Here is a 17,418-nt window from a genome sequence, read left to right as displayed (position 1 = left end):
AAGTACAATTTTACTTATAACATTTGTCACATACGGTTTTTACTAAATGCATCCATATTAGGCTGACTTTCTGATGTCCTAATTGGGTTTTGAGACATTCCAGCTAAATCACACAAAAACTATTTCTGGACATTGTGATGAAATTTAACCTCTCATCTCTATACCACAAGTTTAAAAAATATATTTTTCCTCTCAAGAGGAGTCAGCAGATGCTATGAAGATACTTGTAATTCTTGATCACATTTTTTGTATTTATCCTTGTCTAGACTACATGCACTCACAAGTAGTTTTCATGCTTACCAATGTTTTGGTTTCCACTTCCTGTATAAAGGGAATTATAACTTAGTGTATGTATTGTTTGTCCCCAGAAGTAAGAGGATAACTGTGTATGTTTGCATTTAGGTCATCCTGTCCATTGAAGAAGGTTACAGACTACCAGCTCCCATGGGCTGTCCGGCATCTCTACACCAGCTGATGCTCCACTGCTGGCAGAAGGAGAGAAATCACAGACCAAAATTTACTGACATTGTCAGCTTCCTTGACAAACTGATCCGCAATCCCAGTGCCCTTCACACCCTGGTAGAGGACATCCTTGTGTAAGACGCATAATGTTGATTTTTTCCCTTGACAATCATGATTTCTTTCAGGCTGCAGACAAGACTAACAGGTAAAGAGGAGAAAGTTTGCCTTGATAACTGTCTTGGTTGTCTACTTTTTAGGATATTTTATGTAAGCCATATTTATCAGCTGAAAAAGCAATTTATTAACATTTTTTAAATGATTTTTTTCCACAAGAAAGCAGTTTCCCCCTTTCTGTTTCTCTATATCTAATCTTTATGAATCCCTTTTTAAATACTTTTCCCTGTGTGGGTCTATAGTATTTATAATTCCTTTCTTGATTTACTGATTTTTCCTTATAAGTAGAATGTGTGTGTGCATGTGTGTGTGTGTGTGTGTGCAGCCTCTTTAATTTTCATGTCCATTCAGTATTCTGTCCCTCTATTTGAAATGGCAAGCAAGACAGGGGCAATTTGTGAATCAGTCAGGAGCAAGGATGTTTCCTGCTGATATGATCACATCCAGCTGTTGTTACTTTCCATTGCTAAAACCAGAAAAAGACAGATGACAAGACAAGAAAATGAAAGAGTTCATCTCCCATTTTATAAAAGTCAGTAGACTTGAGAAGATCTACTCACTTCTCTCTGAAAAGCAATTATAAGAGGGCGAGTAGAAGGGGAAAAAAAAAAACACACTACCATCTATGTCTGAACGTACTACATTTAAAACACTATCAAGTTGAAAATACATTTCTGAATTTAGACCAAATTGGACTTAAACATAACCAAAGCACGTTCAAAGCTTACTTTCCTGACTCAGGAGATGGCCAATGGGCTATGCAGATGTTCAGCTTTAGGTCAGAAGTTCAAGTCAATGCCAGTTTGAGTGACAATGAGGCCAAAGGCTCTTCAAGGACTCCTCAAAACAAGCCTCAGTTCACAGCAGAGCGCAGAAGAGTTCACCTCTAAATCATTAATTGGCAGCCTCAGTAAAGTGAAGCCAAGCATGAAATAGCTAGAGATTAAACTATTACTCTAGCCGTCTTCCCTCAAGCAGTCCAGCACAGGAAGCTGGAGTGGTGAGGGTAGGGTGGGGGTGCCACTTTGGATTTTATCATAAAAGCAATGGGCAGCCCTTGAAGGATTTTAAGCAAGAGAACAGCCTGATCACATTTGCATTTCTGAAACATCACTCCAGGGCTGATTTAAACTGAAAGTGTAAAACAAGGAACAAGACTGAAAGCAGGGGCTGTCAAATGTTTGCAGCAAGCCCAACTAGGAAAGGTCAGGGCAAAGAAACAGGAAGAATGTCACCCTCTGGAACACCAAGAGTTAAGAACTGACCTGGAGAAAAGTATGCAAAGGAGACAGAGAAAAAACAATCAGACAGGTAATGAGGAAAGTAGGAAGGAGCAGTATCCGTAGAAGCCAGAAAGGGAAACAGTTCCAAGGAGTTTAGTGTCCCAGCCTCCACAAAGCACCAGTAAGATAAAAACAAAGTGTGTCCATTGGATTTAACAACTATGCACTTAGGAATGCACGGGTGGCCTTTGCAAGTGCATTTTCAGTAACGTTGTGTAAGACAGACTCAATGGGGGAGGAATGAACGTGAGGTCAGAGAGACGAACAATGCAAAGTACCACGTCCAGTACTGGTTTCTCAGAAAATCTGTCTCTGAAGAGAAAGAGAAGTAGTTGGAGAAAGTGTTTCATGGGCTTTGTTTTTATATGTTTTATTGAAGAGACAAGTATGCTTTAATGTTGGGGAGAAAGCGCTGCTAGGATGTGGATTGAGTCTGAAATGATTTAATCTGGGCATCTTGCGCTACAGGGTGAATGGACTCCACAGCCAGTGCCCGCCAGCGGAACTCTCTGACTGTTCTATGACTGTAGAAGCAGGCAGGTAAGAGCTTTCTTTTTGAAGAAAAGCAGACTGAAAAAAAGAATTCTTCCCTGCTTTTCCAAGATAATAAATGTTCATAATATTGAAAATAATGATAAAGAATCTAAGATAAGAAGATACCACAAAGTACAAATGATCCAGAGCTAAAGTCCATATGAGGGCTGGTATCTGAGGGTTAGGCATTGTGGTTTAACGGGGTGTGTGCAGTAAGGCCAGAGAAAGGCAGGCTCCTTGATGGCCCATCACAGGCAGTCCAGGAACTGGGCTTTATAGAAAGTTAGCAGTTTATGGCACCCCACTCCAGTACTCTTGCCTGGAAAATCCCATGGATGGAGAAGCCTGGTGGGCTGCAGTCCGTGAGGTCGCTGAGAGTTGGACACAACTGAGCGACTTCACTTTCACTTTTCACTGTCATGCTTTGGAGAAGGAAATGGCAACCTACTCCCGTATTCTTGCCTGGAGAATCCCAGGGACGGCGGAGCCTGTTGGGCTGCCGTCTGTGGGGTCGCACAGAGTCGGACACGACTGAAGCGACTTAGCAGCAGCAGCAGCAGTTTTAATTGAGTTCTAAACTCTAATCTTTGGGGATCCAATTGGAAGTCTTTCTGACTGATTTGCTCTCCTTGTTTCTGACAAAGATATATATGCTACAGACTTTGCTCTCAGTGTACTTTTGTTGGGAAACAAAAGGAACCAGAGTTATACAGGTATCATGCCTGAACTTTTATCAGCATTCTTGTTTTCAAAGCAGCCTGAGTGAGTTACCAGTTTCTACCCCCTCACTCCCAGTGCCATCCACCCACCCTGATCCTAGAGCACTGAGACTGCCTGGGGAAAAGAGATGTGGTAGGTTGAAGGACGGCAGTGTTAGCAACAGGATGCCTGGTTTGTTTTATGCTTACAAAGCCGTGACATTGCCCCTCCACCCCAAAAATTCCAAAGCCTAGTCTCCCTTCGCCGAGTGATGTTGGACTAAGGAGATGCGATAGAGCATAGAATTGCAGTCTGTCCTGCCATGTACCTCTCAAAGGTGAAAGCATCTAAGAGCATAATCCACAACAGCTCCTATTAAACTCTCCTGTACCTCTTTCTCTACGATCCCCTCCTTCCAAGTGTCTCTCACATTCCTGCACTGACATAACTCTCTCACCCACTACGTCCCCATGGTTTTTATTCCACTCTAATTGCTTTTTTTCTCAAGAATTCACCCAAGAAGCTTTTATCTGTTCTCTTGACAGTGTAGTAATAGGGGAAAAAAATTAAGGTGATGAAAAGGGAGGAGGAAGGCTGAAACCTACAGCTTAATAATTTTATATGAGTGATACTGGAAATTTCATAAACATTAATTTTTCTTTCAAAAGACAGTATACCCAATAGAAAATATCATTGGTCAGAGAAGGCTTTTATTATTTGAAACAGCCATTCCAAATAATGCTGACTTTTTTGTGCCTGACACACCCCCATGGTAGTATTCAGAGCTCTGTGAAATCCCCAGTCTTCTTGCTTTCTCTCCTATTCAAGAAAGTATATGGATATATAGATGAGGCTGCAGTCCATGGGGTTGCTAGGAGTCGGACACGACTGAGCAACTTCACTTTCACTTTTCACTTTTCACTTTCATGCATTGGAGAAGGAAATGGCAACCCACTCCAATGTTCTTGCCTGGAGAATCCCAGGGACGGGGGATCCTGGTGGGCTGCCGTCTCTGGGGTCGCACAGAGTCGGACACGACTGAAGCGACTTAGCAGCAGCAGCAGCAGCAGCAGTGATATTATAAGTATAGACTTAAATCCAATTGATTGTAAAAAATAATTTGAGAAAGTCCCTTAGTAATATAAGCAGTCATCCTCTCATGAATGAATTTCAAGGTAGCTTCACTTTCATTCACAGTACAATGATACCTTATAACTTCCTTTCAAAGTATCTGTAGCTTTCACATGATCCCCAGCCCCTGGGAGAAAGACCCAGCTTGAGGCCAAGGCTCCATAGAGAATGGCAATAGGAGCAGTGCCTGGCCAGGCCCCTTGAAATACCCCTATTCCCTTTCCCCTGACCCTCAGGATCAATCTTAAAGTTACTCTCAACCCCAAGCAAGCATATTACCATGGGATCCAGAATTACTCTGGGGCCCAATAGTTCAATAGTACAAAGTGGCTGTCACTCACACCACCCACATTGTCCTACACACTCACTCTCCAACCTCTTCAAGCTCTAGCCCTGTTTCCTCTAGACACCAGAACCTACCAAGCTGGCCAGTGCCATTTTGGACAATGCTGCAGTGCAATAGGAAAACAGCGCTTTCTTGCAGTCCCTGTGCCAGATCACCAGAATGTCACTGATAATTTTACAGATTATGGGCTCGTTGAAAGCATCAGCTATAAGGTAGCATTCAGAATAAGGCAGCATTTGACCAGATGGACCAGTCCATGACAGAGATCATATTCCACCCAAGCCAATGCAGAAAGGAATATTCTCATTACCTGCTGGGCCATAGTTAAGGATTTAATAATATTTAAGTTCTTAGGAACTGGAACCACCACTTGCCTCGGTACATATAAGTCAACTGTTGAACTTTCAAGCACTTGATTTCTAGTGATGTATGAACGATGAAGGTAGGGAAAAGCTCAAATCAATATTATCTGCTTTAGAGAACTTCAAGTAAACATTATAAGGCTAAATGGTACTACCTCCTTCCATCCGATTAATAAAGCACCTATAATGCTATCTTCTGAGGGCAATAACTTTCAACAATTTGATATAAATGCTTCCATACATTTTTTAAAACATCTTGCTAAGTGCTGCCTAGGCTGTCCATAATTCCCACTTGTTAAATTGTTTATAAACCAAGTAATGGACAACTTATTCTGTTTAATTTTTATAACTAGTACTTATAATGTTGTTTCTCATGACAGAGAAATCACAGGCTAGCCAAAACCAATGCAATTGAGTGATAAGCAAAGCTTTGTGGATGAAAGACAGACTATTAAGTATTAATCAGGAAATGTGAAACTTCTACCCATTAGAAAATCTAAATTCAACTCACATGAACTGTTGACACAATATGATAATAATACTGATGCTAATATCAATACTAATACTGATAGAAATTACTATCATCATTATCAACAGTAATTATTACTACTGCTTTTTGAGAACCTACTATGAGCCAGTCGTTGTACTAGGCATGTTTATCTGTCATGTCATTTAATCCTGTTTTTATCTCCATCCTTCATGTGAGAAATCAGAGACTCAAAAGAGGCTAAATTTCCCAAGGGTACACAGCAAATTTGGAAAACTCAGCAGTGGCTATAGGACTGGAAAAGGTCAGTTTTCATTCCAGTCCCAAAGAAAGGCAATGCCAAAGAATGTTCAAACCACTGCACAATTGCATTCATTTCACACGCTAGCAAAGTAGTGCTCAAAATTCTACAAGCCAGGCTTCAACAGTACGTGAACCAAGAATTTCCAGATCTTCAAGCTGGATTTAGAAAAGGCAGAGGAACCAGAGATCAAATTACCAGCATCTGTTGGATCATAGTAAAAGCAAGAGAATTCCAGAAATTCTCATTTCTGGAATTGAAATGAGAAGTCAGTGCTTCATTGACTACACCAAAGCCTTTGACTGTGTGGATTTAAAAAAACTGTGGAAAATTCTTAAAGAGATGGGAATACCAGACCATCTAACCTGCCTCCTGAGAAACCTGTATGCAGGTCAAGAAACAACAGTTAGAACTGGACGTGGAACAACAGACTGGTTCCAAATCGGGAAAGGAGTATGTCAAGGCTGTATATTGTCACCCTGCTTATTTAACCTATATGCAGAGTACATCATGCAAAATGCTGGGCTGGAAGAAGCACAAGCTGGAATCAAGCTTGCCAGGAGAAATATCAATAACCTCAGATATGCAGATGACAACACCCTTATGGCAGAAAGTGAAGAGGAACTAAGAGCCTCTTGATGAAGTGAAAGAGGAGAGTGAAAAAGCTGCCTTAAAACTCAACATTCAAAAAACTAAGATCATGACAAATAGCTGGGGAAACAATGAAAACAGTGACAGACTTTATTTTCTTGGGCTCCAAAATCACTGCACATGGTGACTGCAGGCATGAATTTAAAAGATGCTTGCTCCTTGGAAGAAAAGCTATGACAAACCTAGACAGCGTATTGAAAAGCAGAGCAGAGACATTACTTTGCCAACAAAGGTCCATATAGTCAGAGCTATGGTTTTTCCAGTAGTCATAAATGGATGCAAGAGTTGGACCATAAAGAAGGCTGAGTGCCAAAGAATTGATGCTTTTGAACTGTGATGTGGGAGAAGGCTCTTGAGAGTCTCTCAGACTGCCAGGAGATTAAACCAGTCAATCTGAAAGGAAATCAACCCTGAATATTCACTGGAAGGACTGATGCTGAAGCTGAAGCTCCAGTGGTTTAGCCATCTGATGCAAAGAGCTGACTCATTGGAAAAGACCCTGATGCTGGGAAAGATTGAAGGCAGGAGGAGAAGGGGATGACAGAGGATGAGCGGTTGGATGGCATCATGGACCCATTGGAGATGAGTTTGACCAAGCTCCGGGAGTTGGTGATAGACAGGAAAGCCTGGCATGCTGCAGTCCATGGAGTTGCAAAGAGTCAAACACAACTGAGTGACTGAACAACAACAACACACAGCAGGTAATTATTGAGTCAGGAATTTGAGTGAGAGCTACCAACTGCAAAGCCTGTTCTTTCCACTACAGAGTATACAGTCATCCTAAATTGTAAGATTATTTCCAGTACTTCAGTTTCAGAAATATGCTTATTGGAAAACAGATACATTTTTGCATATCCAGATAAATTTTATCTGGACTTCTCAGACTTCATAGGTGAAGTGTATAAAAGTTCCAAAAAGAATTTGTAGCAGTGCACAACCCGTTATTTTGTGTTCTGCTAAGAAAATACAAGGATATAGAACATAAATATGCCCTCATTCATGGAAATAAGAAGGAAGCATATTGTCTATATATTCCTTCAACATCCTCTTGCAGTGCTCAGCCACTTGAAGAACATTACTTGAAAAAAGAAAATAGTAACTACAACAAAATACAGAAATGACGAAAATGTAGCAGCAACATAGTTCCAGAATTACATCCTCAGGCATTTTTGTAGATTGAATTTTTCCAGTGTTGGCAAATATCTGCTCTGCTTCTTTTCCTTGTTATGGCAAACATTACTTTCTCACAGAGCCCAGATGCTGCCTCTGTATCCTTTTTAAGACCACATTTTGATTACCACTGGCAATGAATTGTTGTTGACATATGAAATGAAATCTATTTCTGTCCCTCTGTGTGTACTTAGTTGTTCAGTCAAGTCTAACTCTTTGCGACCCCATGGAATGTAGCCTGCCAGGCTCCTCTGTCCATGGGATTTTCCAGGCGAGAATACTGGAGTGGGTGGCCATTTCCTTCGCCAAAGGATCTTCCCAACCCAGGAATCGAACCCGAGTCTCCTGTGTCTCCTGCATTGCACACCAATTCTTTACTCACTGAGCCATCGGGGAATTATTTACATATAAAAAATGGACTTTCCTTGAGGTCTAGTGATGTTACTCAGAGTGTAGTGACCATATGCTAAGAACTCTATTCAGAATGTGGGAAATATTTAAACAATATTATTTCTACCCTGTATCTATCCTTTCTAATATTCAAACATATCTCTAATTTTAAACTGAACAACATAATTTTCAAATTTGCTTTGAATTTCATTCCTTCATACTTTTTACCAGTTATTAGCCTTATTTTGAGAATTAAATAATGTCAATAAAAAAACCTGATGACTTACTGAAAATAAAAGGCTGACAAAAAAAATCATGTTCCCAATTTAGCACTGTGGAGAGTCAGATTATTTGGAACAAAGAGATATTGCTCACAAGCATGTAATAGTCACAAGATTTATGGTATGGTTCTATGCACTTAGGATTTTTATAACATCTTGTGCAAAATCACACTCTAAAATTTTTAAAGAATATCAGAAGTTTTCATTAATTGAACTTGTTTTCAAGTTGACAGGCCTAATTATAGGGAGGGCAGTGTTTTCCTTTTTTATCTAATTAGATAAATTCTTCCTTCAAAAGATAGGTAGATAGTGTGTGTAGTAGATTGCTTTATGTGGTGGTGGTTTAGTCTCTAAGTTGTGTCTGACTCTTGCGACCCATGGACAGTAGCCTGCCTCTGTCCATAAGATTCTCCAGGCAAGAATACTGGAGTCATTGCCATTTCCTTCTCCAGGGGACCTTCCCAACCCTGGAATCTAATCCGAGTCTCCTGCATTGCAGGCAGATTCTTTACCAACTGAGTATGAGGGAAGCCAGATTGTTTTATGGATTCACTAAATAATGTGACGTGTAGTCCCTTGGTCATGAGATGAAAAACTCATGTAAAAATAGTGATACTGAATAAAGTAAATGTTGTTGTGATCCTAGGTCCCCTAACCCTTTGCTGTCTCACTCGCCTTTAATTTCCTATCCTTCACTCTACTGAAATCTATTGTTGTTTAGTTGATAAGTTGTGTCCGACTCTTTGCAACCCCATGGAATGCAGCATGCCAGGCTTCCCTGTCCTTCACTGTCTCCCAGAGTTTTCTCAAACCCATGTCCATTGAGTCAGTGATGCCATCCAACCATCTCATCCTCTGTCATCCCCTTCTCCTCCTGCCTTCAATCTTTCCCAGCATAAGAGACTTTTCCAGTGAGTTGGCTCTTCACATCAAGAGGCCAATGTATTGGAGCTTCAGCTTCAGCATCAGTCTTTCCAGTGAATATTCAGGGTTGAAACCTATAAAGACAGACATAAACAAACATTTTTGCGATACAAGGAGTAATCTAAATAAACAGCATATTCATTAATAGGATGACCATTTTAGCAATAGATTCTTACTATTCCATTTAATGAGTTAAATGAAAATAGATTCTTCATCATACATCACATTAAGTCATGGACCAAACCTTTCTGCAGAGGATATTCAAATCTTAATCATCACTTATTTAATGAATTCTTTTAGTACTTTCAGCATTATGCTAAGGCTTACAGAAAATAGAAAGAGATATGAGATATGATTCCTGCCCTCAGGGAGTTTTAATTGACTCTTAAAATACTTCCATCTTATGGGGCTTTTCCCAAGGAAATAATTCAACTGAAGCATAAAGATACATGCTCTATAATTACATAATCACCTCTAATAAATTTAATAAGATTGATAGCAATTTAAGAGTCTAACTCAGGGAATTAACAAATTATTAACCATCGAAACATAGAATATTATATACTCACTTGAAAATGAGCTATGAAGACCACTGAAACATGGAAAATATTCATCAACATATGAAATACAGCAATACAAATAGAATGGACACTATCTGTAGACCTCTGCTAATATATAAAGGTAAAAACTAGAAAGGAAGAAGTTTTGTTAGAGTGGTAAAGGGAGAAAAGCCTTTAAGAACGTGGTAATTTCATATTAAAATAAGATCCTGCCGTGGAATAGTGTTTCTCAAAGTATAACTTTCCTTGAACCATGGATTTATTACTTTTATATTTACATGATGAATGTAAAATATGGAAAAGGTTTGAGGAGAAAAACCTCCCTGCTTTTTAATGGTAGTTTGATACCTACTGATAACCTAAGAACTTTCTAAATTAAAATACCAGTACTATTACAAACTCAAAGGGCTTGTTAGAGTAAAAACTTTTCAGCTCTATCAGTGCTATTAATTTTTACATATTTAGATGTACTGAGAATATGTTTATTGTACCTTAAACTATACCATTACCTCTTCTAGCTATACACCAGTCCTTTCTCTGATCTAAATTGACCATAATTTATACCTGGTAGAATTTCCTCTAATTCTGCTCCCTCCTCATTTTTCTGAAGAAAGTAGTAGACCTTTGACCTTCTGTTCTACAATATGTAGTTTTTTTATGTAGCTGCAGGTTTTGCTGTAAAGACATTTCTCAGGTGGACAGCTCCCACTAATCACCAAATAGCAGAAATTTCTACATGCTCAGCAAATAGCAGACTGAATTTATCATTGTACATGGTTGATAAGAAAGGGCATTTATTGTTTATTAGGTAATATTCCAGAGAATTCATGTGAGGGTGATGGTACCCAGCCCTCAAAGCCAGAAAATAACAGCATTTTTTCAACGTCATTATAAGATAAGGTGAAAGAAAAGTTATTGCACAGTGGCTGTGAACAATGCGGGGACCTTGACCTTACTAAATCAACTGCCAATGCAGTTGTATAAAGGCCAAAGAGTAACTGGGTTACTAAAGATGTGTGGAGGGAACAGGAATTACAGTATTTAAACAGTCTAAGAGCGAACAGTGGCTGCTTTTCAACAGACAAATTGACCATTTAAGTCATTTAGTGTACAGAATGTCCTTCTATGACCTTTCTATATTTTATGTCCTTTAAGGACATAAAATTAGCAAATAATATTTCCACTCACCAATTATATGAATTGTGAAAACTCGAGTTCTCTCGGGAGAGAGAAGTGGAAATCATCTGACTATGTCTGTGCATCAAGAATGGTACATAGGAGTATGAATGGAAACACCTGAACACATGCTTTTAATTTTGTTCAGTTTCAACAGATTTCTAAGATGAGTAATTAAAAGACATGAGAGCCACAGTGTCTTAAAATAGAAGATTCAAAAAATAAAAAAATTAAAAAAAATAAAATAGAACATTCAGATTTCTAATGTACGTGTTTTTATTTATGACAATTAGCAATAGGTGTACCCTGGTCACTTTGATATTAAACTCGGTCAGTGAACTTACTACAGCACTATTCTCTGAAATATGTTCCATAGGAAACTGATTAGAAAATATAGGAAAATAGTGCAAAAGCTATTCTGAATCCTCTTCTGGATCCATACTGCACATTAGGATACTAAAAACAAAGAAATGCCACAATTTAAAACCCTGTTTAACTCCATTTGTCATGGATACCTTTATTCTTATTTATATGTAAACTTTTATTTGATAATTCTTATTAGTATAAACACCTCTAGTAAACTAAGAAATATAGCGACAGTTAAAGTGCCTGTTGGTAGATGCCATGATATCTTTCAACTTTTGAACATAACTAAACTTTGTCTTGAATCATTCTGATATTGATTAGAATGTAACAGTCCATAATCAAATAGCATTGCCATTTTTAGTACAGGAAAATAAAATGTGACTTAACAGCCTCCAAAATAGGAAATATGGTAACAGAATTAAGTACTGGTAAAAAGGAGTCACTATGAAGTGTCACCAGACTCCAAATGGACAATAACACTGGACAATCAAAATCACAAGTGCATTTAGTTTATGCAGATTTTAGATACGTAGAAAGAGCAATAATCCCTGAAATTCCCTGTCATCCTTCTTCACCCCATGCCCATCTTCAGCTAGAATCCAGTTCAGAAATATAGAAGTCAATATAAAATCAAAGAACAATCAGAAGTGAATTTTAGGTCTTTAGTAGGAACTTTGTCCTAAATAATTCCAAGGGGCAACTTTCAGGGTCTTCAGGAGTCATACCGTGTACAAGCTGTTTGACAATGTATTACATCTCTGGCTTTTGTGCTCCTTAAAGATCCAGGTTCTGGTGATTTAAGGGTCATTTAGCGTCTGCCTGCAATGCGGGAGACCCGGGTTCGATCCCTGGGTTGGGAAGAATCTCCTGGAGAAGGAAATGGCAACCCACTCCAGTACTCTTGCCTGGAGAATCCCACGGATGGAGGAGCCTGGTAGGCTACAGTCCACGGGGTCGCAAAGAGTCGGACACGACTGAGCGAGTGCTTTGCCTTTTTGCCTTTTTAAAGGATTTAAAGGGTAATTTTGGTTGTTCAAGAGTTTCCATTTTCACCTTATATATTGACCTTAGAATTTAATTCCAACTCTCAGTTTTTTAATTAATTTATTTTTAATTGAAGGATAATTACTTAACAGAATTTTGTTGTTTTCTGTCAAACCTCAGCACAAATCAATTTTAGGCTTATATAACTTGCATATGCCATTATGCTTTAGTGGAGGAATTCTTATTCATATGGTTTTATCATATGTGCTCCTGTGTTATTAGTTTGTATTTTAAGATGAAATAGTTCAAATATGAATAATATTTGAAAACTATTATAATAAAATATTCACAATATAAATATTTTTAAATGGCTCTAGTTAAGTCTCTGTGGATTCTGTTATCCTTTAAACTTTATAAAAAATTAAAAGCAAAGTAAATGAGAATTGGATTATCCTTCAATATTCAATATAAAAATAATTCAGTAATTTACTTGTGGTGGGAAATTTTTTATTGCTTAGAAAATACTGATTGACTCAAACACCAAACATAAAAAAATGTTACTGCTTTATCATTTGATATAAACTCTAGACCTAATAATTTTCAAAATAATATACTTATTATCCTAAAGGGATGTTAAAGCACATTTATTGTTATTATTATAAAAGCATTCATATCAGTTATTTTTAACACCATACAAGATGTTTTTAATATTATTTTTCAGGTATTTCAGTAAGGTGAACAATATAGTTTATTATTAGAATGTCTTAAATATACAATTCTGAGGTTTTTTTTACTATAATTTCTAAGGTTATTTCTGCTTTTATTCTCTCTATCTCACTTTAGCTTGTATAAAACTACTTTTGTGTATATAGACATATGTATCTATATATACACACATTCACTAGCCTTTTCAAAATAACACTTTTATATTATTTTTATATTAAAACTTCAAAAATATCCCCAACTGAAATACCCTTTGCATCAGATCTTAAGAACAGAAATACAGATTTCCATGCATGTGAACTAAGTCACTTGAGTCATGTCCGACTTTTTGGACTCTATGGACTGTAGCCCACCAGGTTCCTCTGTCCATGGGATTCTCCAGGCAAGAATACTGAAGTGGGTTGCCATGCCCTTTTGCAAGGGATCTTCCCAACTCAGGGATTGAACCTTAGTCTCTTAAGACTCCTGCATTGGCACACGGGTTCTTTACCACTAGTGCCACCTGGGAAGCCCCACAGATTTCCATATCATTTACTATAAGACCCATCAGTGGCAGATTCTTTTTTCTTGCTAACCCCAAATTTCATTGATTTTTTTTAGTTTTGTGTTTTATTAATGTCTGTGCTTTTGGCTGTATTACCCTATGCTTGGATATATGTAAATCTTATTCATGAAATTGAGCTCTGTGACAACAGAAATTACTTTTTAATAAATAATAAATTCTTGTTGAATGAGAATAAATGAGGCCTTAACCTATAAATTCACCATTAAAAAGAGAAGGGGCTCTCATAGTAAACGTGAAAAAGGCAATAGGGCATGAAATCAATGGAAGGTCAGAAAGTGTATAAGTGAATAGCCTGTGGCTAGTTAGCTTTTGGGGGGCTTTTCTTCAAATTTGAAAGCACAATTTCATACAAGAGAAAAAAGTAAAGAGATTTTAGCAAGATACAAGTTTTCTAAAGATACCTCAAGTATAAGAGGTAGTAGTGGCAAAAAGTAGGAAAAGACAAAAGAAACTGACAAGTGAAACTGACCAGATAAAAGTGGCTGATTTGAATATGATGGAACATTTTTAAATCTAGTTCTATGGAGGATGAAACATTTGAAGTAAGAATATTGTAAAAATTAAAAATAAAGTTGGGTATTTTTTGCTTTAGCTGGTTTTTAAATGGTCTCCATGCTTGTTTGTTTTTTTCCTTATAGAATGCCAGACTCCCCTGGTGAAGTTCCCGAATATCCTTTGTTCGTGACAGTCGGTGACTGGCTGGATTCTATAAAGATGGGGCAATATAAGAATAACTTCATGGCAGCAGGGTTTACAACTTTTGACCTGATTTCAAGAATGAGCATTGAGTAAGTGGGGCTGGGTTTGTTACTATATTCAGATGTCCACTTCAGTTCAGTTCAGTTCAGTCACTCAGTCGTGTCTGACTCTTTGCAACCCCATGAATCGCAGCACGCCAGGTCTCCCTGTCCATCACCAACTCCTGGAGTTCACCCAAAGCCATGTCCATCGAGTTGGTGATGCCATCCAGCCATCTCATCCTCTGTCGTTCCCTTCTCTTCCTGCCCCCAATCCCTCCCAGCATCAGGGTCTTTTCTAATGAGTCAACTCTTTGCATGAGGTGGCCAAAGTATTGGAGTTTCAGCCTCAGCATCAGTCCTTCCAGTGAACACCCAGGACTGGTCTCCTTTAGGATGGACTGGTTGGATCTCCTTGCAGTCCAAGGGACTCTCAAGAGTCTTCTCCAACACCACAGTTCAAAAGCATCAGTTCTTCGGTGCTCAGCTTTCTTCACAGTCCAACTCTCACATCCATACATGACCACTGGAAAAACCATAGCCTTGACTAGATGGACCTTTATTGTCCACTTAGGAGATTGTAAATTCAAATACTATTTCTATATCAAGAATACCATAGTTAAACTACCTTTCCTGACACTAGTATGGCATTTCCACATTTTTCCTCACCATTTCTGATAATCATTCTAGTTAAAGTTGGGCCTTACACTTTTAACTATATTCCTTTGAAAGAATATATTTAATTCAAATAATTATTTAAAGATTTTAAATGCTGTCTAAAATGCATATTACCCTTGTTCACATCATAGACTTTGCATCAATATAGTTTTACCTCAGCAAATTATTTACGATTCATATACACTAAATCGATTACTATTACTTTCATCAAATATTAGAATTGTAATAATATAATATTATGTTTTCTCAGAGTTTTGTCTCTATATTACAATGGTCTGGCATTTTTCCACTTTCTCAAAGACTATCGTTTCCTGAGTGCAGTGAAAATACTCAACATATGTTTAAAAGACAGATAACTAAGACTAGTAGGTTGACCATGTGAAATTGCCATTGTTTTAAAATATTAATAGTAATAGCAGTTTCATACTATTCAACATAATACAATGGCATTTTTTCAGATTATTGAAAGACCAAGACCATGGCAATTCAAATGGAGTTCGCATTATATTTTCTATCCTGCATGCTGACTATTTTGCTAATACTGTTAAAAATTTATATAATTACATAAAACCCCTGGGCTTGTGAAATGTCTGAACATGACATCGGTACCTGAATTCTTTGTACCTTTAAACTTGAGGTTGACCTGACACATTCTCTGGCACCAGTGTAAAGAATAAAGTAACAAATTCCTGTTGTCCATTTATATCTCTGCTTCAACACTCATTTTACCAGATACGAAATTTGTGGCAAATATGACATGTGTTCGTTTCCCTTATCTAAATGTGTCTTTCCTCTCTGCCATACTTACCAGATCTAAATGTTCATATTCTCTCTGTCTCTCACTCTCTCACAGTGATATTAGAAGAATTGGAGTCATACTCATTGGACACCAGAGACGAATAGTCAGCAGTATACAGACTTTACGTTTACACATGATGCACATACAGGAGAAGGGATTTCATGTATAAAAGTACTACAAGCACCTGTGTTTTGTGCCTCAGTATTTCTAAAATGAAAGATATCCTCTCTACTACCCTCTCTTCTGATTCTCCAAACATCACCTCAGAAACTGCAGTCTCCTCTTCAGGCTACAGGCACACATACCTTTTGTTTATACTTCCAACCTGGATTTAAAAATCACTCTTCATAGCTCCTCTCTGAATAACCTGCAAATAAAACCCTGGCGCACTGCAGATTATCTCTACACGTGGTAAATAACTCAGCATGGATGTGTAACTTTGTATAACTGTATTTCAGAAGTGTTCAAGGACTTAATCCAAAGGAATTTGGGGTTAATGATGTATTTAGAGTTTGATGATAGATGAAAAAGAAATAGTTAACCTTTCTTTCATGTTTTGTGATCAAGTATTTTCCAAACTGACATGAATAATTATTTTTTAGATAATTATATTCAACTCTGTGGGTCATATTGTTACTTTATTCTACAATTCTTTACCTGTTGATACCTGATATTGATAGAATTATTTGCGGAAAAGATCAATGATTTCATGTAGTGAATTCTTTTCAAGTGTGACTATGGTGAGAAGGGAGTCATCAAGGGAGAAAGAGGGAGAAACATACTGTGCTTCTAAAACTTCTAAGTCTTGGTTTGTCTTTTTTTTTTATTAACTTGATAGTGTCTTTCATATGTCATAGTAGGTGGTAGTTTAGAGGCTTTCCCATCTTTTTTTTTTTTTTTTTTACTATCAATATGTTTCTCTACTACATTATAAAGATCACACCTGGAAAAACCAAGAGTGAGTCCATTGCTCTAGAGGCTTTAAATAGAGGGAAGCATGGAATAAATCCATGACTGTTCCCTTGGTTTATCTTCATAAATTTGCAAGAGTAATAAAGCATTGAGAAAATTAATTATTCTCAGCAGAATTGCTTTGAATAAAAGATCTAAGAGTATAGTCTTAGATAAAATGTAAAAAGATTTAATTTAAACAGAATTTTATGATAGTTATATGGTGGCCTAAGAAAATAAACATATAGAGCTAGTCTAATACTGGTACATTTTGCAAGTTTAAGAATTTTTGTTTTGTTCATGAAAATAAGTTACATGAACATGCTGAGCTGTTTTCCAAACCTTCCAAGGTATAAGTATGCCATTGCATACACCAAAGAAGGTATAAAAAGAGCATAAATAAATTGTGTGCAACCTGAATCCTTGCTACAGTAACATAAAAATATAAATACAGCTAAGGTACGTTGTTGCCATAATCTTCTGGAGGCTGCAAAAACAGGCAAATATACCTTTCGTTGAACTAAGTTGAGTCAGCTTATCAAAACAGTACTGTATTATGAACACATCCAACTATAAAATCAGCTGTTCCCTGTGAAACTAAAAAATAAAAAAAAAGACTACTGTGCTAGGTGGAAGAGTAGCGAGACTGTATTAAGAGGGGGAAAAAAAAGAGCAGGTTGTCTA

At 37.5% G+C, this 17,418-nt stretch overlaps 1 protein-coding gene across 5 annotated transcripts in view; it reads left to right on the top strand.

Annotated features, from left to right (window-relative positions):
- EPHA6 (EPH receptor A6) overlaps positions 1–16,182 on the top strand; it is a 1,018,620-nt gene extending 1,002,438 nt beyond the window's left edge. For all 5 annotated transcript variants that reach the window (XM_086411211.1, XM_086411193.1, XM_086411202.1 and 2 more), the window contains 4 exons: positions 403–596; positions 2,388–2,459; positions 14,208–14,357; positions 15,838–16,182. In XM_086411211.1, the coding sequence (XP_086267337.1) occupies positions 403–596; positions 2,388–2,459; positions 14,208–14,357; positions 15,838–15,952 (531 nt within the window). In that variant the 3' untranslated portion in view covers positions 15,953–16,182. The remainder of the gene's footprint in view (positions 1–402; positions 597–2,387; positions 2,460–14,207; positions 14,358–15,837) is intronic.
- The last annotated feature ends 1,236 nt before the right edge of the window (positions 16,183–17,418 follow it).

The sequence above is a fragment of the Bos grunniens genome, chromosome 1 (assembly GCF_055505025.1).
Source record: "Bos grunniens cultivar Pamir isolate PY7600 chromosome 1, Bosgru_T2T1.0, whole genome shotgun sequence".
Lineage (NCBI taxonomy): Eukaryota > Metazoa > Chordata > Mammalia > Artiodactyla > Bovidae > Bos > Bos grunniens.
The sequence above is the reverse complement of the archived record's forward strand: the minus strand, read 5'-3'. Positions and strand labels throughout refer to the sequence as shown.